The sequence below is a fragment of the Prionailurus viverrinus genome, chromosome A3 (genome assembly GCF_022837055.1).
Source record: "Prionailurus viverrinus isolate Anna chromosome A3, UM_Priviv_1.0, whole genome shotgun sequence".
Classification (NCBI taxonomy): Eukaryota; Metazoa; Chordata; class Mammalia; order Carnivora; family Felidae; genus Prionailurus; species Prionailurus viverrinus.
Genome location: NC_062563.1, coordinates 91,190,844 through 91,212,942, shown reverse-complemented (window position 1 = coordinate 91,212,942; position 22,099 = coordinate 91,190,844). Strand labels below are relative to the sequence as shown.

Sequence of the window (22,099 nt, the reverse complement as noted above, 5' to 3'; positions counted from 1 at the left end):
CCTGGCCCACTCACGAGCTAAAGTCTTTCTAACAACTTCAGGGACATCATGCTTTCCTTTCTTTCCAGCTGAGTGCTCATTCCCTTTTCTTCCTTTGAACGATTAACTTTGATATCCTCCATCATCTTGCACATTGTAAACGTGTTTGTAGAAATTGGTAGAAAGAAAGATTTAATCCTTACAACTCTGCTTTTTTCTCCTCAGAGTGTCCTCCCCTTGGAGAGTCTATCTGTTCTCATCATTCTATCTCCACGTCTGCGTAGATGTCAACCAACCTCCCCCAAAAGCACTTTTCCAGAATGTATTCTCTTTAGGTCTGGCATTTAGTTTTGCCTGCAGAGTTATCTTGCTCCAGTCTTTTCATTCCTCTTTATTATCCACAACACCATTGATCTCCTGGTCCTCTACATTTCCAACCTTGGAATTATCTTTAATTCTTCTCAGATATCCCTACTTATTTGCCAAATTCTGCTCACCCTAACTCCACAGGGCCCATTAATTTTATCCACTGCTCCCCCCTCTCCCCTCTCTGTCCCCATAGGACACCAGAGCCAGATTAGTGACTGTGTCTTTCATGGGGTGTATAAGCATCCGTCTTGCCTGCCGCCCAGGCACGTTGTGAGGCTCAAGGAGGAGGACGGAGTCAGCGGGTTGAACACACACGACAACATGAGGTTCAAAGTCAGGAAGGTATCCTTGGCGATTATTTTACAGTTGAAGAATGAGATGCCCAGTGTGGATAACCCTCTGGTTCCTGTCACAGTCAGTCAGACTCTCACCCTCCAGCACCTCCTCCGTTATACCACTGTCATTGGTGTCTTCTTTCCTTCCATCACACCTTTGGTACAGGCCCAGGCAGTGCGTGCGAGCTGCCGTCGTCCCATCCCAGCACCACCTTGAGCTTGCCCTGTGGGTCCAGAACCCCAGCACTAACCCACCCTCGGAAGAATCCGTCGTCCTCAGGGGAGCAGCTCCCATTGGCCAGCCCTCCCCCTCCCCTCACCTCATTGGCTACCATACTGCAGGTCCCGCCTCCTCGGCTCCTCGGATTCCAGCTGGGGTGCAACCACAGTTGACTGGGAAATGGCGGGAAAGGCCACGTCTAAGCACGGTGCTACCGCGCAACGCTAGCCTGGGAGCCGGCAGTGGCCCAGGAGCTCTCGACGATAGCCTCAAAGCCAGCCCTTCCTCACAAGCTCCGCTACCACAGAGCCACGGCATGGTCAGCCGCGCGCTCCGTGGCCCTGAGCCCGGCGCTCCACACGGCGCCTCGGTCCGGAAAAGAGCGCTCGGCGGGTTGGGCAGGCGTCGTTCACACCACCGAGGCGAGCCCAGACACGGAAGCCACCTTGTTGTCCTCGGCCCAGGGCTGTAGGTTCTGCAGCGCAAAGAGCGACGAGTTGTGCAGGCAGAGTGGGTCGGGGGGCAGCGGCGGCCGCAGAGGCCGGGGTAGGGCGTCCTGCTGCAGGTGCAGGAGCAGCCGGCCCGCGCGGTGCCGCTCCGCCTCGCGTTCCTCCGCCGTCTGGCGCCTGTGAAAGTCGAGTCGCGGTGTCAGGCCAGCCCTCGCCCACCCCGCGCCTCATCGTCACCGCCGGGCCCGAGGTGCCTCACCCGCCCCGCGCCTCACCGCCACTTTGACGCCACCCGCCAGCCGTCGCGCGCCCCGCGCCTCACCGCCACTTGGTGCGCCGGTTCTGGAACCAAGTCTTGACCTGTGCGTCGGTCATGCGCAGGGCCTTGGCCAGCGCTGCCCTCTCGGCCGAGGCCAAGTACTTCTGGCGCAGGAAGCGCCGCTCCAGCTCCAGCACCTGCGAACGGGAGAAGGACGTGCGCGGCTTCTTCCGCTTCGGAGGGGTCCGGTTTTGGTAGGGGTGGCCTATGCGGCGCGTCCCGGAGAAGGGCGAGAGTGCGGCTACAGGGAGGAAGAAAGAACAGGGCAAGGTTTTCAGGGCAGCCCTTCCAGGTGCCCCAGGCTCGGCCTCGCATCAGCAAAGGCCTCCAGACAAGAAAGGGCCTCGGAAGAAATGGCCCTCCCCCTCTGCTAAGGAAGAGACGGCCCCCGGAACTTCATCCTTCCCTCCCCTCAGTGTGGACTGTGGCCTGCAAAGGAGGGCGCGGGCATCGACGGCAGCTCCTACCCCATCGTCTCTCTTAAGCAGCGCGACCACGAGACACAAATTGGGGAAGGATCGCCTGGGTTGATCCGGGCGGGGAGCGTACGGGGAAGTTGAGTTGGAGCAGGACGATCAAAGATGAGGAAAGGGGGTCAGTGTGGGGCAAGACGCTGGAGGGTCGGGCAACCTCACCCGTGAGCCGGTCCTTGGCAAAGCGGCGGCCGCTGTCCATCCAAGGGAAGGTGAGTCCCGCTAGGCCCCCGGCTCCGCCCAAGCCAGAGGGTCCAGGCACCGCAGGGGCACCTCCCGCAGGCGGCGGCACTGGCAGCGGACGATGCGCCGGGACGCGGATCACGCCACCTGGGCCCATGCCGGAGCTGCCAGGTAGAGGGGCCAGCGATCCCGCGGGGCCGTAGCTTGAGGTTCCGTGAAATCCACCCGAGAACGCCACACTCTCCCCATGGCCCTGGCCCGACCGACCGGGGCCTAGGCTGCTCCCGGGGGGTTCCGGGCAGCTCAGGATCTGGTCGATGCCAAAGCTGATTGGCTCGTGGTGCGGGAGGTTGTGCGAGGCCAGGACCGCCGGCTCCATGGGTCCGGGTCAAGGAGGACCGCAGGAGGTTTGGCGGTTGGGGAGGGCGCCCCAGGCAACTCTGGGAGCCCAGCCGCGGAGCGCTGGGGGCGACGGCCTCAGGGGCCCGCGGAGCTGGCCGCGGCGGGTCCCCGGGCCCCCCGGGAAATCTTCATGCCTGTGCACGGGGAGTAGCCGCGCCCGTGCCGGCCTCTGCCGGGCGTCGGCGCAGGGACTCGCATCCCGGGGGAGCGCGACCGGCGGGGGCCCCAGGAGTGCCCTTGCTGTCTCTGAAGCTCAGATGGACGCTAGGGTGCCGGGGCCTCTGCCCGAGTGCAGGGTGGAGAGGGTTCGCCGGCTGGGGCTGGGGCAGTGACTGACAGATCAGCACTGGGTGGGCAGTGGGGGCTGGGGGTAGGGCAGGGGCGGGGCCGGACCCGTTAAAGGGAAAGAGACGCCTGTTTGTGCGAAACACGGGGAAGAGTGGCGGGCGGGTACGGTGGGGGTAAGGGGGGGGGGGTGGCAAGGGTGTTAGGAACCAGGCTCAGCACGGGAGGGGCCAGAGCTTGGGCCGCTGCCCGCTGAGTCAGCCGAGATGCGCACAGCAACTCCATCCTCACCGGCCTCCGCCTTGGGCCTCCTGGGCCTCACCGGCTTCCTCGCAGGTGCCTCCTCCCACAGCCCCCACTCTTCGTCTCGCGATGGGTCCTGCCTGCCAACTCCCGGATTCGTTGTGGCCCCCGCCTAAGTGCCCTCGAAGACCAAATCTCGTTGTGGCTTCCTGGCTGCGATGGGAAGCGGTTGGGGAACAGCGCCGACGAGTTGGAGGCCCGGGAAGAGGACAGGTGTGGGAAGGGAGTGGCAGGGTGCGTCTGGGGGGCTAGGGCGGGCAACAACCACTCTGGGCCAGCTATCCTGGTGCACCTCCCGGCCTCTCCCATAGGGCCCCTACCTCCTTCCGGGAGCGCCAGCAATTGGTGCCCTGTGTTTGTTAGAATTTCGATTTTCTGAAATCAATGTAGAGCGGACCATTGGCCCAAACCGGGCCAACTCCGGCCGGTGAGAGCTTGGGGCTGGCGTTCCGCCCCCGACAAGGGACCACCAATGCGGGACTCTGCCCCTCCACTACGCGCCTAGGAAGTCTATTCTCACACACTTCTCCCCTCCCTCCTCAAAGTCAGGAGGACAAAATCGCCACAGGCGACACATGAGTCCTCACCGAAGCCTTGGGGGGGATCAGCCGCCTCATTTCCCACAGACGCTACACCCCACCCAAGCCCTAGCAACTGTGCCTGGAGTGTGTCAGAGAAGGGAGGTGGGGAAAAACTGAAGCCGCTTGGTGACCTTATGACCTCTGGCCGCGGACCCAAGAGCTGAGAGTGTGTGAACTCTGCGTCCTTCCCGGGATGGGACCCGGGCCCGGCGGGCCCCCGCGTCGTAGACCCGCCCCCGCCGCCGCCCGGCCCGGTGCAGGCCGCCATAATCGGGTTAGCTGGGTCGGAATTACATTACCTTCCCCGGCCCGCCCCGGCCCCGGGGGGGCCCTGGCGCCTCCGAGCCGGTGAGACTGGGCGCAAGGAGGGGGGTGTTCCTACCATTCTGCGGCGGGTGGGCACCGATGAGCCGCTTGGTCTGCCTTGGACACGTGGTGGCCAAAGGACCCCGCCCTGCTGTGCCAGCCCTAGCCCCTAGACTCCAGCCCACTCTGGATGCTCCACTCCAGGCTCCAGGCTGCCGGTTACCCGTGTAAGCCGAAATGCCTTCTAAGTCTAGTAAACGGGCTTCCCTGAGAGCACGGATCTTTCAGTTGATTCTCCAGGATCTCCTGGTAAAAGACTCTGCCCCTCCTTTCTCCCCAGCAGATGGGCTGCAGCCCAGTGCCTGAGGCAGGATGAGGGGTCTTTTCTCTCCAGGGAATTAGGAATGATATTTGGGCATCTGGGCAGGAAGATAAAGAAGAGAAAAAAAGGAGTGGATTTTCCCCCATTAAAGCCACCAGGCCCTGGTGTTCTCAGAAGCCTCAATCTGAAGGGAGTGGACCATGGCGGGAGGCAGGCAGTTGGCATTAATAATATGTAACATCCTCCCCCAATTTCTTGTCCACTTCCACTATGCAGTTTCTTCAGTCCTTTCCCCACCCTGCCAACAGCCCCTTCTGAAAGGTGGGCAGAGGATCCTGCCAATTTGGCAGCTGTGTTGTTATCTTAGTGGAAAAGACAGCCATTATCACCTCCCCTAGCACCCTTTGTCATCAGTAGAGAGATGGGGCAACTAGGGAGCATGAAAGTTCTGCTGTCCAGGGAAAACCACCGAGACAGCTTAGGCTGGATCCCCTGAACGAAAACAGAGAGCCTAGGGAGCCAGCAAAGTAAATAAAGACTCTGAGAGGAACTGGCCTGCAGGTTAGGAATCTGGCAGTCCCTTTACCCACTCTAGGGGGTGGGCCTCTGAGGAAAGGGTGGGCACTAATGTGTCTACAATCAAGCTGAATAAATCCTTCTTGAATGAATCAATCAGAGAGGAAGAGGCAACATCGTGCAGACCTGTATACCTGCTGACTGTTCATCCTGCCTTTTGAGGTCAGCACAGATGGCACTGCCTCCCAGAGATGGCCCAACCCAGTCTTGGGCAGGGGAATGGTCACCAACCCAGTAATATATACATATCTTCTGGGGAGTTACAAAAAAAAAAAAAATTACTGCCTCACTTCAGAAACAATGGGTATCCAATTCTGTCAGCCACAGTCCTAGGAATTTCTCTGCTTGCCTCCACCTCTCTGATCCCAATTCTCTGGGAAAAGTGGTTCCTTTGAGTTTATATCTAGGATGGAGGCCCTGAGGTCAGAACTCCCACCTCCCATACACACTGCTTTGCATCCATCTCCCCATGTCCTACATGCATGCAGGTGGTCCCTAATTCTTCAAGTTGTCAGGCCTTTAAGCTTGTAGCTTCACAGGAAGAGGCACATTCTCAGCCTGTGCCTTTCCTTCCTTTCTGCTTTTTGTGCAGTGTCTTTCCCAGGAGATGGTCCCCACTCCTGTATCATCATTTCTGTCATTAGCTTAGTCCTTCCTACCCCCTGCTGTCTTAGGTCTCTTTTATCTGTACAAGAGAGATTTTTATCTCCAAGAGAGATTCTGTTTTTCTTTTCCCTTGTCCACCCCACCACATACCCACTGCCTCCACTTCCTCACCATTTCTTTTTAAACATTTTTTTACTTATTTTTAAACTAATCTGTGTGCTCAACGTGGGGCCCGAACTTACAACCCCAATATCAAGAGTCACATGTTCTACCATCAACTGACCCAGCCAGGCACCCCCTCATCATTTATTCTTTTAACTCACCACAACCTGGTTTCACTACACTCTTTTTCAAAGAGCTCCCATGTCCATATTGAGGACTTCTCTGACATGTTTTACTCTCTGGCTCACCAACTGTTTCTTGAAATGTCCCTTTTGGTTTATGTAATATTGTCTTAGTCTACTTCTTTAGATTTTCATAATCAATGTTTATGTTTTTTCTCCACTGACTTTGGTTTTTCCACTGAAGACTGGGCATTCTCAGATCTCTGACTTCAGCTTTCCCTCTCTCTACATCTGCTCAGGTTTCACCCATTCTAACAGTCCCACCTATTATATCCACCCAGAAAACTCAGAGATCTCCATCCTTGGCTCTGACACTTGTTGTGTTCCAGCCTTTCTGTCCTAACCTTCTGGCCAGTTCTGCTTGCCTTTGCTGCAGCCACCTTAAAGTCCACCAGGCTGGGGGACATGCTCTCCTTGCAAGCTCCCCGCTCACTCCCTCCTATAATGCTTTCTTTTGAAATATTTCAGATACAGCCCTTCCTTTCCATTTCCACTGATAAAACCCTAATCTAGGCCATCATCAGCAACACCTATATCCATTCATTTGTTAATCTAGAAAATTTTGAGTGAACACCTACCATGCACCAGACACTGGAGATATAGCTGCAGACATAACAGGAAAAAAAAAAATCCTGCCACAACAAAGCTTATGTTCTAATGGGGGAGGCAGGTAAAACAAAAGACGATATATATTGAATAACAATAAATGCTAAGAAGAAGAAGAAAAAAAAGCAAAGAAAGGGGAGGAGTGAAAGGGTGGGGGTTGTGATTTATCTAAAGTGATCACAGAAGGCCTCACAGAGTAAAGACCTGGAAGAAAGGAGCCATTTGGACATCTGAGCATTTCAAGTTGGGGATAATGCAAGTATATCTTGGTGTTATCTGTGCAACAAACAGTGAGGGGTCCAGCATGGCTGGAGAGACTGAGTGATTTGGAGAGACCATGCAAAGCCTTGAAGGATTGTAAGGACTTGGGCTTTTATTCTGAAAAAGAAAGCTATTGGAATTTTAAGGAAAAGACACCTGATTTTTTAGTTTTATTTTTAACAGGTTTCTTAGGGTAAAACTAACATACAATAAACTGCACATATTTAAAGTGTACAAAAGTGTATGTATACACACAGGAAACCACCACAGATAATAAACATATCCATCAACTCAAAAACTTAACTTATATCCTTTTTTATTCATATGGAAATGTGGAAGCAAGGAAAGCAGGCAAGAAGCCACTGCAATCAATCATCCAGAGGACAGATGATGGTATCTTGGACCAGGGAGGTAAGCAGTGGACGTAGTGAGAAGGGGTTAATTAAAAAATCACTAATCTCATCACTTTTTGCTGCTTTATCCACTCCAATTTACTAGAAGATAAATGAGCAAAATATTTCTTTCATAGAATAATTCCCTCCCTTCAAAAAAAAAGGTCTGCTAGCTCCCTATTGCCCTCAGGCTAAAGTCCCAGCTCCATTAGGCCCTGTTTCTATCACTACTCCCACATCCACACCTCTGCCTCTTTCCTATCCCTCTCCCTGGTCAATCCCTTCGAATCTGCCTTTCTTTTCTATTTCCACCACACTTCTTATCCAGGCACCCCACCCCCATTCTCTGAACTGTGACCACCCAAAGTCCCACTTCTTCCAGAAAGCCTTTGGTGGTCTCCATTGGGGTCTCTCACTTGATTCTCCAACTGCACTTGACGCTAATACTTCACAGTAAACTTATCCTTGGTTTTTAATCCCACTGGAAGTACCTAAGGATGGCAGTGCACACGGTCTAGAGCTCCTGCGTCCTCTCCAAGTACGGGACTGGGCCTATGCTACTGCAGGCGCTCGCTGCTTCAGCGTGTCTATGTGCGGTAGTGTCCTAGTCCTCCTCCCCTCCTCCTTCGGCATCTGCTCTGCATTAGTCTGTCCCAGGCCTCCGCAGGCGCCGATGATTGAATCATCATCATTAACCAGGGTCTGCCCCCCCCCCCCACTCGCCGCCACCACAAGCCCCGGCGGCAGGGGAGGATGGGGGGGGGGGGGCGGGGGACGGAATAAGATCACTACCAAGTCCCTGGGGGTCCCTCCCTCCCCGCCACCCTCTCCGCCACCCTCTCCGAGACTCCGCAAAGCCCCGAGAAAATCCCGCCGGGAGCCGGGAGAAGGCCTGCCATCCAGATGAAGCTCCGTAACGCGTACGCGTCAGCCGACGAGGGCGACTTTATGAGGAGAGGACCCGGGAGGGGCTTCTTTAGCGGGGTCGTGGTCACAGGAGATAGACGACCCTAAGCGGCGGCTGGCAGAGACCGCCGGGCCCTTTGGGGTAGAAGGGGATAGTCTTTTCAGGCTCCAAAAGTTAGTCCCGCGGTCGAGTAGGGTCTATTATGATGATTACTACAAGAGGTCAATGAGATAGGACCCCCTCCCCACGCCCCCCCCCACTCCCTAATTACGGATTGAGGAGGGGGAGGGGCCAGTGAGGCTCAGGTGAGCACACGGGGAGAAAGGGACATGGGCGGGGCCTTACAGAGGGTCAACGAATCCGAAAAGACCTAAGCCCTCGTTGCTGGGCGACAAGTCCCGCCCCGCAGGCGGCACCGGAAGTGGCAGGCCGGGATCAGCCTTTAAGATGGCGTCTCCTCAGGGGGGCCAGATTGCGATCGCGATGAGGCTTCGGAACCAGCTCCAGTCAGTGTACAAGATGGACCCGCTACGGAACGAGGTGCAGGGGCGGCGGGGTTACTGCTGTGGTCGGCTAGCGGTGCGAACTGGGGCCGGCTAGAGGACGGGCGGTGGCTGGCCCGGCGCCCAGTGCGCCTGCGCAGAGACAGGGTGCCCAATGCGCCTGCGCGATTGCGATCGGGTTGCCAAACTCCGAGCTAGGACGCTTGCGCATTGTGCCGCCCACGTCGTGTAGTCTCCCCTGGGAAAGGAAGGTCGGGCGAGTCCACGGGAAGGGAGCCCCCGCTGTGCGCGGAGCCCCCTGCTGGGCGGAGGGGGAGTGTCAGCTCCCGGGAGCTAATCCCTTGCGGATCGTGCAGGGTGCGAGGCTTGGCCTTGGAGTGTGATGAAAGAGGCATTTTCGCAGCTGGGAAGGCGTATGATTTGGCGTTGGAGGGAATGGTTGGTGACGGGCGGTGTGTCCGCAGGAGGAGGTCCGAGTAAAGATCAAAGACCTGAATGAACACATCGTCTGCTGTCTGTGCGCCGGCTACTTCGTGGATGCCACCACCATCACAGAGTGTCTTCATACTTGTGAGTGCCCTGGACTCTGTCTGGTCCTTCAGGCCCTAGTCTCCACCAAGCTAGTTGCCAGGCTTTTGGCCGCCTGCCCCAACCACCCAGACACCCCACCCAGCCCGTGAATCCCATTCCCAGAGAGACTAAGAGTCTGCTTTTTCCTTCCTGCAGTCTGCAAGAGTTGTATTGTGAAGTATCTCCAAACCAGTAAGTACTGCCCCATGTGCAACATCAAGATCCACGAGACACAGCCACTGCTCAACCTCAAACTGGACCGGGTCATGCAGGACATCGTGTACAAGCTAGTGCCTGGCTTACAAGACAGTGAGTGACCAACCTCACTTTGAGGGGTCTCTGGAGGACTGATGCTGGGTGGCAGCTTGAGATGACAAAGGCTTTGGTGGGAATCATGTAGGTAAAGAGGTTGACAGCCGGAGAGGGACAAAGTATGAGGGAGGGCTAATATTTACTTCCCACACCCCCCCCCCCCTTCTAGGTGAAGAGAAACGGATTCGAGAATTCTACCAGTCCCGAGGTTTGGACCGGGTCACCCAGCCCAGTGGGGAAGGTATGTCCCTTGGCAGCAGGAGGGTAAGGTAACCCCCCCCAGAGCATTTCTCCTGCCCAGTTTTTCTCTCTGGGGAAAAAGGAGTATGGAATCTGTGCCACTCTCCTCACTACTCTTTCTTAGAGCCAGCCCTGAGCAACCTCGGCCTCCCTTTCAGCAGCTTCGACCACTCTAAAGCCCACTACTATCGATATGATGAGCAGCTGAGTCTATGCCTGGAGCGCCTGAGGTAAGGGTCAGGTCATGAATTGTCTGATGAGACAATGTCAGTGACCCAAAACCTGGGAGGGGCTTGGTGAGAGGGTGAGCAGTGAGGGGGAGTATCTCTTCCCTTGAAGAGAGTATACCATGGCTCTTGGTGAGGGACAGGGGGAAAGATAGGGCTCCTAACCTGTGTCTGTTTCCCTCCTAGTTCTGGGAAGGACAAGAATAAAAGCATCCTGCAGGTGAGAGGGGCTGAGGGGAGGGCCTCTCTGAGGACTCACCTCCCCATTGCCCCTCCCTCACACACCTTGTCCTCTTGCCTTCCCTCCCTATCCCCAGAACAAATATGTTCGATGTTCTGTTAGAGCTGAAGTTCGTCATCTCCGAAGGGTCCTATGTCACCGCTTAATGCTAAATCCCCAGCATGTGAGTATTCCCACAGCCAGTGTTTGGGGGAAAGGGAGGAGCTCAAAGGGAGTTCACAGAGTCTGTAGTGGACCAGGGCAGTTCTTGACCTGCATGAGAGAGGGGTTTCTAAAACTGTCCCCATCTCCCTCCTAGGTACAGCTCCTTTTTGACAATGAAGTTCTCCCAGATCACATGACCATGAAGCAGATATGGCTCTCCCGCTGGTTCGGCAAGGTGAGCCAGGGCCGAGGCAGTCCTCAGGGCAGGGATGTGCTGAGGGGGCCTTTTGAGTAAGAATGCTCCCACCGACTGCTTCTTCTGCTTGTTTTCTCCTTAGCCATCCCCTTTGCTTTTACAATACAGTGTGAAAGAGAAGAGGAGGTAGGGGCCAAGCCCCCACCACATCCCTGTCCCTTTCCCTCCCCAGATATTTATGTGAAATTAACTGCGGCTTTATTTTTTGAAATAAAAACTTTAAAAAAGCATCTTTTCTCTTCCTTCCACCTATGCGTGCTTTGTTCTGTGTCCTGCTTCCCTTAGAAGTCCTCTGAGTTTCATCATGAAAGAGGGCCTCTCTCTGTCCCTTGCCCCTCAGTGAATTGCCAAAGGAGAAGGGTAGAGGACTCTATACATGTAAAATTCAGAAGGTGAGCTAAGTGGAACCAGGCTACCCATACCAGCTCTTGTGTGGGGTGTGTGTGTAGGTAGGGAAGGCTTTCTGGAGGGGAGCTGTCACTCTACTTGAGTGTTGCAGCATATGCTACAAACTTGAGTGGAGGTGTCTTGATTCAAGAGTAGGGCTAGGGTTGGACAGTGGCCACTGAAGGACTGAAGAAGAGTGCTATTTTAAAGGAAAAAAAATCAAAGAATTGCACTATGGAAGGAATGGAAAAAAAAAAATTGCGGGGTGGGACACAGGGAGAACAAGGGTGTTGAGTTGGAGACATGGTTGTCCTTCAGGTACCCGGACTAGGTGAAGCAAGGATGAGGAAAGGGAACTAGTGTCCAGCAGAGCAAAGGCAGCTTCAAGTAACAAGAGGGAAGCAGCAAGGCTGTTAACTCCCTTGATTAATTCAGCAAACATCCCTTTTTTATAGGAGCCCAGCCATGAGCCTTAGGCTCTGGAAACAAACTTAGCTAGCCTTCCTGTTCTATGACCTCTTAGTGGGGTAGTCAGAAACTTGCCTGACTGGGCCAATAACAGATGGAGGAGAAAGCAAGTTCCTGAAGGAAGCTAATAGGCTGTGGCTGAATCTGGGACAAGTGGGAGGGAGCAAGCAGCATAAATTGTGGCCAGAACTCAAGTTGAAACCTAAATCTTACACTGGCCTAAGTCTGACTCCCATGAGTTCAAAGGGGTCATTGTGCCTAGCTGGTGAGGGCTGAAGGCACGGAGCTCCCAGGGATAGAGATGAGGTGGCAGAAGACTTGGGAGGAGGTGTACAGTGAAGGAGGTCTGAACTGGCTGAGAGAGCCTGAGACTGGGGCGGGGGTTAAAGGGACTGGGCATAGCAACCAGTGCACGGTGGACCTGGGCTTCCCTCCACACAGATGGAACTTGTAGACCATGAGAAAAGCACAATGTGGGGAGGCTGCAGAAAGCAAGAGCCCTCAAGTGTGAGGGACAGGCAACAAGCAAGAGGGTGGGGACATTGCAGAACAACCACCCTGACAGAATCTCCAAGATTCCCCCTGCCTCCCATGTTTCGAGCTGCATGCCTGGAATGCTTGTCCCCCTATGCCCATACTCAGCTGTCTTTTCAAGGTCCAAGTGTCACTTCCTCCAGAAAACCCTCTCTCTGCCAGGACCCGGGGTTTTCCATTCCTTTGCATCAGCCTCTACACCAACATATATCTAGGGATTTGGGATTCATTATATCTATCTCAGGGCTCCCCCCCCCCCCCGTCTCTTCCGGGGACTCCTTGCCCACTCAAGCAGCCACACTGAGGCTATTCTCAAAGAGTTTGTCGGTGAAAGGGCATTTTCTTTTCTTTTTTTTAATGTTTATTTTGAGAGACAGAGTGTGCTTGCAAAACAGGAGGAGGGGCAGAGAGAGGTAGAGAGAATCCCAAGCAGGCTCAGGGCTGACAGCGAGGAGCCACAAGTGGGGCTTCATCTCACCGACTATGGGATCATGGCCTGAGCCTAAATCAAGAGTCGGAGGCTAAACCAACTGAGCCACCCCTGAAAGGGCATTTTCAAGGAATGACTCACCAGGGAGAGGTTTGGACTTGGGGGGAAGGAGGTAGAAACGTTCCTGGGGACTTTTCCGGTCCTACGTGGCTGCAGGAGGAGTTGGGGAGTAGCTTGGGGCTTGGCAGGAGCTTGGCGTCAAACAGGCCCAGTCAGAAGATAAGGCTGACTTAGGGACCAAGCCTCAGGATGAGGCTTTTGACAAGGCATGGTTTGAGGCCAAGGAGCAGAAGGTGCTCAGGACAGGATCTGGGATGGCGGCCCAGTGGCGGCCTCGCCAGGGGCCCAGCAGAACCTTCTTTTTGTCAGCGGTGGTGGCAGAGGCAGCTGTGGTGAGTCTCCCGAGGTGGCTGATGCAGGCCAGCTGCGGGCTCTGTGCCACACAGACCCTGTGCCCCTCAGGTCACGATCTGCGCCACGGGGTGAGGGGTGGGGGTGCAGAATCAAGCCTAGGGTTCTCTTGGGCTGCGCGACCCAGAACGCGCTCCTTGTCTTCAAAGAGGCGGCCGCAGGGCAGTCCCAGCGCGCAGCCGGCCCACTCCCGGGCGCCCTTGACCTCGCTGTGCTTCCGGTGGTGGGAGGGAGCGGGGGCATCAGTACTCACCGGCAGGGCCCAGCCGGCCATTGCCCCTACCGCTTCCGTTTCCGCGGTCCACTCTCACCTGGGGGAAGGGAGCATCGAGATTTGCGCCCGCCCTTGGCACAGGAGAGAACAGGTCCCTCTTAGCCCAGGCAGTCTGTCCCCGGCCCGGGGTGGGCGGGAAAGGAGGGAAAAGGTACTTCACTGGTAATGGAGCAGGGGGTCTCGGTGTGCGTGCGTGTGTGTGTGTGTGTGTGTGTGTCCCGCCGCTCCCCCAGCTCGGCTCGCACGCCCCCAGAGCTCTTTATGAGCCGGCGGAAAGGGCCAGAAAGGGCTCACGGACCCAAGCAAGGCCCTAGAAGAAACGAAACTAAAGTGGAAGTGTCTGAGTCGGTTCATTCAACAACGTTTTCTGAAAGAGAAAACAACCCTTGAAGTGTGCGAGACGGACTGCCGCTCCGCCCCTCGCCCCTGGGCCGCGAGTTTCCTCCCTCAACGCCCACCCCCCTCTCACTAACGGACTTCCCTAAGGGTGGAAAGGGGCGGGCAGGCACCTCTCCGGGACTGGCCCTCATCCGTCCACTGCCCTGAGGGGGTTGTTCGGAGGATCCCCAATCACAGGATTCAAAGGAGTGCGTGGAGAGGGAAATTCGGAGACTAAAGGTTGTTTATTGAACAACTAAGATTGTGCCAAGAGAGGCAACAATCTGGGGGGTGGAGGGCTGGGTAAAGGAACCCGCTAGATGGGAGGCTGAGATGGGCAATGTGGGTGAGAGGTGCAGTGTCACGGAATGAGAGATAAGGTAGGGACGACGAGGAAAGGGAAATCTGAAAAGAGATGATGCGCAGAGGTGTGAGAAAGCATCCTTAAAGGAGAATGGAGGCTCCTTCCCCAGGGAGTGAAAGTCGGAATGTGGGGATCTCTACAAGGAGGAGGAGCAGGGGACCCCAAATGTCTGCAAGGACAATAAGGGGAATCCGTGGAGGTGGGAGACATGAGGGGTTGCTGGAGAATGCTGAGAAAGGAAGACTATCAGAACGGGGGGGGGGGGGGGTTGGAGGGGGGCTGCGGAAAGGTGCCTGTCTGTGGATCACTCTGTGAAGGTCCAGGACAGGAAAGGTTGGGCCTTGGGGGTGGAGGGTATATGGGGGGTGAAGGCTACAAGACAACTGATGCAGCACCCCCTTCCCATCCAGCCCAGAACCCAAGTTTAATCTCTTAATCTCCCTCATTAATCATTCACCCTCCTCCTACCCTCCCCCCAACATGGGGATCGGGTTTCTCCCCAGCTCAGGTTCCAGAGGCATTGCTGGAGAAGTCCCCTCCTGTGCCCCCCCCCCCCCTTGTCTGGACTAGTCCCTGGCCGCTGGGACAGCCTTAGGGCTCTGCTGTCAGCGGCCTCCTCCCTTTACTAGTCTCGCCTTTTCTTTCATCCCCCAAATGGGGACCTCCCAACCCCGCTGTCATCGAACCCCATTACCTGAGCCTGGTTGCAGTTTGCGGGGGGGGGGGGGGGGTAGATAGGTGGGAGGGATAGAAAGGGCAAATGCCCTTCAGGAGAGAGGGCACTCCTCACAAACATACTAGTAATTGAGAGCAGAGGAAGAGATGACATAAAAGCTACACAGAGGAGGGTTGTAGTGTCTGTTTGGTGACAGGCATGGGACATGAGCTAGGCAGTTCCTGCAGCTTCCTGGGACCCTCTTTAAAAGCAGATTAAGTCTGGGGCACCTGGGTGGCTCAGTTAAGTGTCAGACTTCAGCTCAGGTCATGATCTCACAGTTTGTGAGTTCGAGCCCCATGTCAGGCTCTGTGCTGACAGCTCAGAGCCTGCAGCCTGCTTTGGATTCTGTGTCTCCCTCTCTCTCTGCCCCTCCCCTTTTCATGTCTGTCTCTCTGTCTCTCAAAAATAAATAAACATAAAAAAAATAATAAAAGCAGATTAAGTCAAACCACCAGCATGGTTCAGAGGACTGGGGCCTCCAGCCATGAGGTTCTCTCTTGGCCTCCCTCCGCCTCCTACCATTAATAACCAATTAACAAGATCCTGAGGCATCTCAGTGTTCTGCTGTGGCCTAGCTCTGTTCTTAGACCAATCAGTGGGCCATTGGGCTGTGTTGCTCAGGCTGCCATGAGGGTACTATGCAAGTGTCTGTGTGTGTCTGGGGGATGGAAGGGGTCACTGGAGGGAACTCATTACCAAGAAGACCCTGTGTTTCTCCATCTTTGGGAGGCCAGGTTAGTGCCTCTGGCCAGGTGAGGGTTCCTCACCCCCATTATCTTTGGCCCAGGGGCCTTAGGTCTCTCAAGCTCTGTTTAGGGCACCTCAACGGCAGGCTCCACTTGCCCCAGGGAATAGGCACAGAGGATCTTCGCACAAATGGTGGGAGGTGCAGAGGTCTACAGAGAAGGTGACATAATGGACACCCCAGGAGGGACTTCTTGGCACTGTGGGAAGAAACTTGAAGAATCCCATAGAAGCAAGTTCCTCAGGAACGGTGAGCTCCTCAGGAGTGGTGGGGCTTCTCTGCCTCTGGACTGTGAATCCCCTTGCCTTGTTGGGCCTCCACTGGTGGAGCAACCAGTGTTCCAGAGCTGCCTTCTTCCTACAAAGGACAGCTGTAGGGCACTCACTCAGGTGTGAGCCCAGGAATGGAATAGGTGTGGGACAAAAGAAAGAAAGGACACAAATAAAGTAGGAATGAATATCCCAGACCTTAGGGTTTGTCCCTGAGCTGGCAGGGGTTTCTGTCCCAGGATCTGGTTGGGTCCATGAAGTCTGACCTGCAAGTCACTTTTCTATGGGGAGTGACCAGTGGCCCTTTCCATTGCTGCTCTACAGGGTGGTTTCTGGGCTTTGGAGGCTGGGGAACCCCTATTTGAACCATAGGAGCTTAATATGGAGGCAAAGACAGATCGACTGATAGGCCTCGGCGGAGGCCAGTCTTCCCTGGCCAAGACCCCTGGGTGGGGGCAGTAGCGATAGCTCCGGATTTGCTATGTCTTCTTTCCTGAGGCCCCGGTCTATTCCACTTCTCCATGTGCTTTGACTTTCTCAGGGCCTCTAAGCCCGGGCCCAGCCAGAGAGCTGGTGGATCCACTCACCTGCTTTTGCTTCCGCATCGCATCCCCATTATTCCCGGTTGCAGAAATTCCGCCAGGCCAGGTCCTTCCAAGTCTTGAGTTCCCCCAGGCCCCTCGCGCCACTCTAATAACTTCCAGCCGCCGGAACCTCTTCAAGAGGGTTCTGCAGGGGTGGGGCGCGGACGAGGGGGCTAGGTCAGGAGACCAAGATCCTTTTTAGGAGGGATCAGAGATCCTAGAACGGTCAGGTCTGATCTCCCTCCTCGGAATTCTGCAAATCCCATCCGTTGGGGCAAGGGGAAGCAATTTATTGCCGACTAGTTTATGAGCCAGAGCAGCGGCTAGGCGGGGAGTCGATGGTACACAGAATCTGCGGGCCGTCCAGGAAGGGTCCAGTCAGAGCGTGTACGGGGCCATGCCCTGCCGCGCGGAGCAGCTCGGCGGCCGGGTATGGCAGGTTGTTCCTGGTCTGCTCTCCGCGCCTCCCCACCCTGTTAGAAATACAGCTGCGGGGACATCTACCAGCTCCAGACCCACCGCGGCCCCGGGATGGGGGTTGGGGGCGCAGGAGGAGGGGCACAAGGGGCTTGGGCCCAGCGCGGGGGGCGGGTCCGAAGCTGGGGGCCCAGATAGGGAGCCGCGGTCTGGGGCCCAGGCAGCTGCTGCGCCCAGCGCAGCCGGCGGCGGGACCGCCACAGCCCCGTCGGCCATGAACTCGGGACCAGAGCCCCGGACACCCCGGACATTATTCAGCATCGCCGACATCCTAGGCCCGCGCCTGATCCCCCGAGGACCCTCTACGTCCCAGCTTCCAGAGTCGAGTCCTGGTCCCACGTCGCCTCTGTGCGCGCTGGAGGAGCTGACTAGTAAAACTTTCCGCGGATTTGACTGGCACGCTCCGGAGCCCTCTGAAGGTATAGCGCAGGCAAGGTCGCGCACTTTGACTTGGCCTTCTCCCCATCTCTCTCCTTCAGGTCCCGGTCTCGACCCTTCGTTCACAATGGCCCCCACCCTAATCTGCCCTCTGTCCTCAGCCCACGTGCTGGGACTTCCATATCCCAATCCTCACCTACCCTCCGTTAGTTCCCAGGCTCCGCGGCCGCTCCTTGGAGGCCGCCAGCGCCGAGGGGGAGGGCCAATCTGTCGAGAACTGAGTGACCCGTTGGTCCGTTCGCTGTAGGCGGGGCAATCGCGACACCGAAAGGCCGGCGAGATGGAGACAAAAGGCCTGAGCCCGAGGCTGTGAACAGTGAGCTAGGGCATGGGCGGTGCACAAAGTGCTGGGAGGCGAGGCTCGGTCTCTCCGGGTGACCTAGCTCCGCTCCACGCCGTTCTCTTCAGGAAAGGGGACAGGAACAGAAGGTCTTTGGGGCGGCAAGGGTCGGGGATTACGGACTTCGCCTCTCCTTACACTTTGAACCCCCACTACCTCCTTTTGGGCTCGAGGAGGAGGTTCCCGTGTCACTAAAAAAGCGTAAAACAAGAGTGCTCATCATAACCTGAGAGTCTTTAGAAGGGCATGATCAGAGTCGTATTACATTCATCACACAGGGCTGCCGCGGGCTGTCCCTATTATTTTTTTAATGTTTATTTTTTGAGAGAGACAGAGTGTGAGCAGGGGAGGGGCAGAGAGAGAAGGAGACACAGAATCGGAGGCAGGCTCCAGGCTTTGAGCTGTCAGCACAGAGCCTCACACGGGGCTCGAACTCATGGACCATGAGATCATGACCTGAGCTGAAGTCGGATGCTCAACCGACTTAGCCACCCAGGCGCCCGGCTGTCCTATTTTGACCATGGTCGCCCGGCCTTGGGTGCAGGCCCCAACCTACAAGCCCACTTATCCCGGGGCTCCGGAGGGCCTCAAAGATCCCTCCCCAGATTGCCTGACGCCTTGCCAAGTCTCCTCTGGCCAGTCCCGCCCTCTTCCTACTCCCTCACCTCCTCAAGATGCCCTCAGCCTGCTGCTTCCCATACCCAAGTGGCCCGTTCCACTTTATGCCCCCCACTCCCAATTCGGCCTGAACCCCCGTTTGGTAAGGGACCACGGTTCAGGCTCCTGTCCGCCTTCTCGCTCCGCCTCCCCCACCCCGGCTTGAGCCCCCCCCCCCCCCCCCCCACAGCTTCTTTGAGCGGATGCCTGATTCCTGCAGGCTAAGACTGACCCCCGCCGTATCCCCGCAGGCCGCGCCGCCCCGAGTGCTCTGGGCCCTGGCCAGGCTGGCCGCAGACGGCGAAAGTCACGCACGGCGTTCACTGCGCAGCAGGTGCTGGAGCTGGAGCGACGCTTCGTCTTCCAGAAGTACCTGGCGCCTTCCGAGCGCGACCGGCTGGCGGCGAGGCTCGGCTTGGCCAACGCACAGGTTGTCACGTGGTTCCAGAACCGGCGAGCCAAGCTCAAGCGCGACGTGGAGGAGATGCGCGCCGACGTGGCCTCGTTGCGCACGCTGTCCCCCGAAGTTCAGTGCCGCCTCTCGCTGCCCGACGGCACCCCACGCCCCGTCCCTGGCCGGCCTGACTCCGGGCCCCACCTGTCAGAAGAGGAGATAAAGGTGGACTAATGAAGGCAAAGCCGCCGCCGCCCTGGGCACCTGGATCCCCGACTCCTTGCCTCCGTGCTCCGCGCCCTGTCTGGGTACTAGGGTGGAGGGAGGGTGTGGATCTGGCCTCCTCTGGCTCACAGTCCAGACACTCACTTTTCCCAATTGTTGAGAATAAAATGGAGACTCAGTCACTCGAAGCCTCAATCTTGGCGCCCCAGAGCAGTAAGAGCAAAATCTGCCGATTGTTGTGCAGATTCCGCGCTTGGCTGAGCGCTTTAAACGCGATGCCTCCTTCAAACCTCATAGCAAGTCTATTCGGTGATATAATTATACCCGTTTCACAAAGCAAGAAGCACTAGGTCAGGATTTGGACCTAGGTATCGTGCCAGCCTTCAGAGCCAGCGCATGTCAGCCGGACGGCACTCTGGAGACTTCGAGCTGAGGGGAGGAAGATGGGACACGTAGCTGCGGGCGACCTACCCCTACTGACTGGCTTTAGTTGCTGGACTCCAGCAGGCCTTTGACCCGCCTCCTCCAAGACCTTGCAGCTAACCTCTGGGCTGCTCCAAAGTGACAAAGTTGTGCCTGATCCTACCCTTTCCCGACCCTGAGGTCATTTGTTAATGGGCTTCAGACCATTCTCTCACTTCTGCTGAAAGAACCCCATGCTGAAACACAAGCTAAGTGAAAGCGGTGGGGAGAAGGGGCACAACCCTACTTCTGGGACCTCTGCCCCACACTTGGGCAGGAAATGTTCCCCCCAGGATAGTGGCCTTGGCAGGAGGGTGGGGAGGCTGAGACTGGCCGTGGAGGTGGAGGCTGGAGTAGCTGCATGGGGACCTTGGCGGGTGGAGTCAATAGCCTACCCCCACCAGCGGACATTTCTGAAATTAATTTATTCCACTGGTAATTAATCACCCTCTGGCGATATGATGAGAAGGTAAGAGGCCTATGCCTATGCAGGGCCATCACTTCAGATCTTCAGAAGACCATGCTTAGGTTCTTTCCTGGCTCCCCTCTCTCCGTGTCTGTCCTTCCTCCCTCCTCAGGCCTTCCATGCTTCTGCCCAGATGCCACAACTCATTCTCAAGAATGTTCTGAGAATGATCCATCCAGGATTTAAGGGGAGTCAGCTAGGGCCTTGGTTGCAAGTGGAGGTCCCAGGAGAGAATATTTCAGGGAGACTGAACAATGCTAGAAGGTAGAAGGGAACCTGGCACTGTTGGACAATAACTACGCTTATTGAACATAATTCAAGTGATGTGCATGGATTAATCTTACAGTAATCCCAGAAGATAATGAAATTTTAATTTCATTAAATTTTTTTTTAATATTTATTTTCGAGAGAGGGACAGAGTATGAACAGGGGAGGGGCAGAGAGAGAGGGAGACCCAGAATCTGAAGCAGGATCCAGACTCTGAGCTGTCAGCACAGAGGCCCACGTGGGACTTGTGGGACTTGAACTCACGAGCCATAAGATCCTGACCTGAGCTGGAGTCAGATGCTTAACCAGCTGAGCCACGCAGGTGCCCCAGATTTTAATTTCACTTTAAGCGTAAGGAGACTGAATCACAGAAGCCCAAGAAGATGTAATAATGTCATGGAGCTTGTAAGTGGTAGGGCTGGCACTAACCTGCTTGTTTGTCTGACTCAGGGGCTCATGCTTTTGACCACTGCATATTCTGTCCCCATAACTGTGACTGGGCCTAACTGAAAGAAGAAAATGGTTTACAAAGAAAGCCGGGGAGAAAGGGCCAAAGGTAGCAGTTTTGGGATTCTACTATAGATAAAGCATAGTCCTTGAAGGTTTTAGAGAGGAGAGACGTGACAGCAATGTTAGAGCAGGCTAATCTGGCTGCAAGTGTAGGGCAGACCAGTAACTGGCAGGGACCTGAAGAAGGAGCGTATCTCTGGCCACTGCAGAAGGTAAGAGCCGAGAGAATTCGGGGCCAGACGTGGTGGTGGTGGCGGGGGGAGCTGTAATGAAAAAGGAATCTGTTTGATTATCCCAATGACCGAAGATTGCATGAATCTGTGACAGCCTCACAAACCTGGGTAACTGGAAGAAAAATGGCATCATGGGCAGAAATAATGACTACTGGTGTGGAGCTCAGAACTTGTCAGCCATTACGTACAAAAAGTGTTCTTTGCACCTGTGTTGCCCTTTCAATACACATGTGCAACACACACACATAACTTCCCTGGTTCCTGTTCAGGGCCTTCATCCCCTTCCTAAGGCTGCCTCTTTGGAGACTTTACAGTGACCAACTCATTCCCATTTGCCCAGGACTTTCCCAGTTTTAACACTGAAAGTCCCATACTCCAGGAAATCCTTCAGTCCCAGGAAAACCGGGATGGTTGGTCACTGTGCTTTCCAACCCCAGGGGCTCAGAACTCAGACTGCTGTGTTGGAACCCTACCAGTTAGCAGGGTGAGTGTGGGGCAAAATGGGGATAAGGTGTCAGGAGTCCTGTGGCTCTTAGAGAAGGTTCAAGTCCAGGATAGGTCAAGAGATACTGGGGAGGGGATATTTCTTCGAGAGGCTGGAAGAGCAAGGAGCCAAATCAGCCTGAAAGCAGATACCACACAACAATGGTGGCTGCCCATTCTTTGAGGAACCCTAGAGGAATCCCCAAAGCAGAGAAGTACCCCTCTGCTGCCCTGAACAAAGCCAGATGAGCAGGCCTCTTATGAAGTCATCATAATAGAATCCCCTTTCAAGCAAACACAACCACTTCTCCCCAACTAGGCACGAGCAAAGAATTCTCAGAGCAAATAATTCTTGTTAGGAAGTATGATTGTGTCAAGTTAATTGGCTCTGAGCCGTGACCCCCCTCCACTTGTGTCCTCTTAAATTCTAGCCCAGTGCTTCCACCTCTCATAATCAAGCCTTGGATGAACAAAACTGAAATCTCTCCCACCAAAATGGCCTCTGGATGGTATCTCCCCCACCAGGTGCTAGAATAGTGCTTGGGTTGGGGCGCCTGGGTGGCTCAGTTCGTTAAGCGGCCGACTTCGGCTCAGGTCATGATCTCGTGGTCCGTGAGTTCAAGCCCCGCGTCGGGCTCTGTGCTGACAGCTCAGAGCCTGGAGCCTGTTTCAGATTCTGTGTCTCCCTCCTTCTCTGACCCTCCCCTGTTCATGCTCTCTCTCTCTCTGTCTCAAAAATAAATAAATGTTAAAAAAAATAAAAAAAAAAAAAGAATAGTGCTTGGGCATTAGGGTCGATCACCTGGAGGGCTTA

At 55.5% G+C, this 22,099-nt stretch overlaps 3 protein-coding genes across 5 annotated transcripts; 2 read left to right on the top strand and 1 right to left on the bottom strand.

Moving 5' to 3' along the window:
• Window positions 1-123: 123 nt before the first annotated feature.
• TLX2 (T cell leukemia homeobox 2) lies at window positions 124-3,037 on the bottom strand. The gene is made up of 3 exons (XM_047851332.1): window positions 2,307-3,037; window positions 1,675-1,912; window positions 124-1,529 (listed from the first exon to the last, which is right to left on the bottom strand). Exons 1-3 carry the CDS (start codon window positions 2,704-2,706, stop codon window positions 1,313-1,315), a joined length of 855 nt encoding a protein of 284 aa, XP_047707288.1. The 5' UTR covers window positions 2,707-3,037; the 3' UTR covers window positions 124-1,312.
• PCGF1 (polycomb group ring finger 1) lies at window positions 2,048-10,941 on the top strand. 3 transcript variants are annotated; one of them, XM_047851333.1, is made up of 11 exons: window positions 2,048-2,356; window positions 7,259-7,330; window positions 8,681-8,758; window positions 9,186-9,291; window positions 9,448-9,600; window positions 9,773-9,844; window positions 9,968-10,073; window positions 10,257-10,290; window positions 10,388-10,474; window positions 10,610-10,690; window positions 10,794-10,941. In XM_047851333.1, exons 2-11 carry the CDS (start codon window positions 7,307-7,309, stop codon window positions 10,839-10,841), a joined length of 789 nt encoding a protein of 262 aa, XP_047707289.1. In that variant the 5' UTR covers window positions 2,048-2,356; window positions 7,259-7,306; the 3' UTR covers window positions 10,842-10,941. The 3 variants fall into 3 exon arrangements, with proteins under 3 accessions (XP_047707289.1, XP_047707292.1, XP_047707290.1); XM_047851336.1 differs by lacking the exon at window positions 2,048-2,356 and adding an exon at window positions 3,361-3,530; XM_047851334.1 differs by lacking the exons at window positions 2,048-2,356; window positions 7,259-7,330 and having other exon boundaries at window positions 8,346-8,758.
• A 4,655-nt stretch (window positions 10,942-15,596) lies between these two features.
• Window positions 15,597-19,038, top strand: LBX2 (ladybird homeobox 2). Its single transcript, XM_047854625.1, has 2 exons — window positions 15,597-17,229; window positions 18,497-19,038. Exons 1-2 carry the CDS (start codon window positions 16,731-16,733, stop codon window positions 18,871-18,873), a joined length of 876 nt encoding a protein of 291 aa, XP_047710581.1. The 5' UTR covers window positions 15,597-16,730; the 3' UTR covers window positions 18,874-19,038.
• Window positions 19,039-22,099: the final 3,061 nt, after the last annotated feature.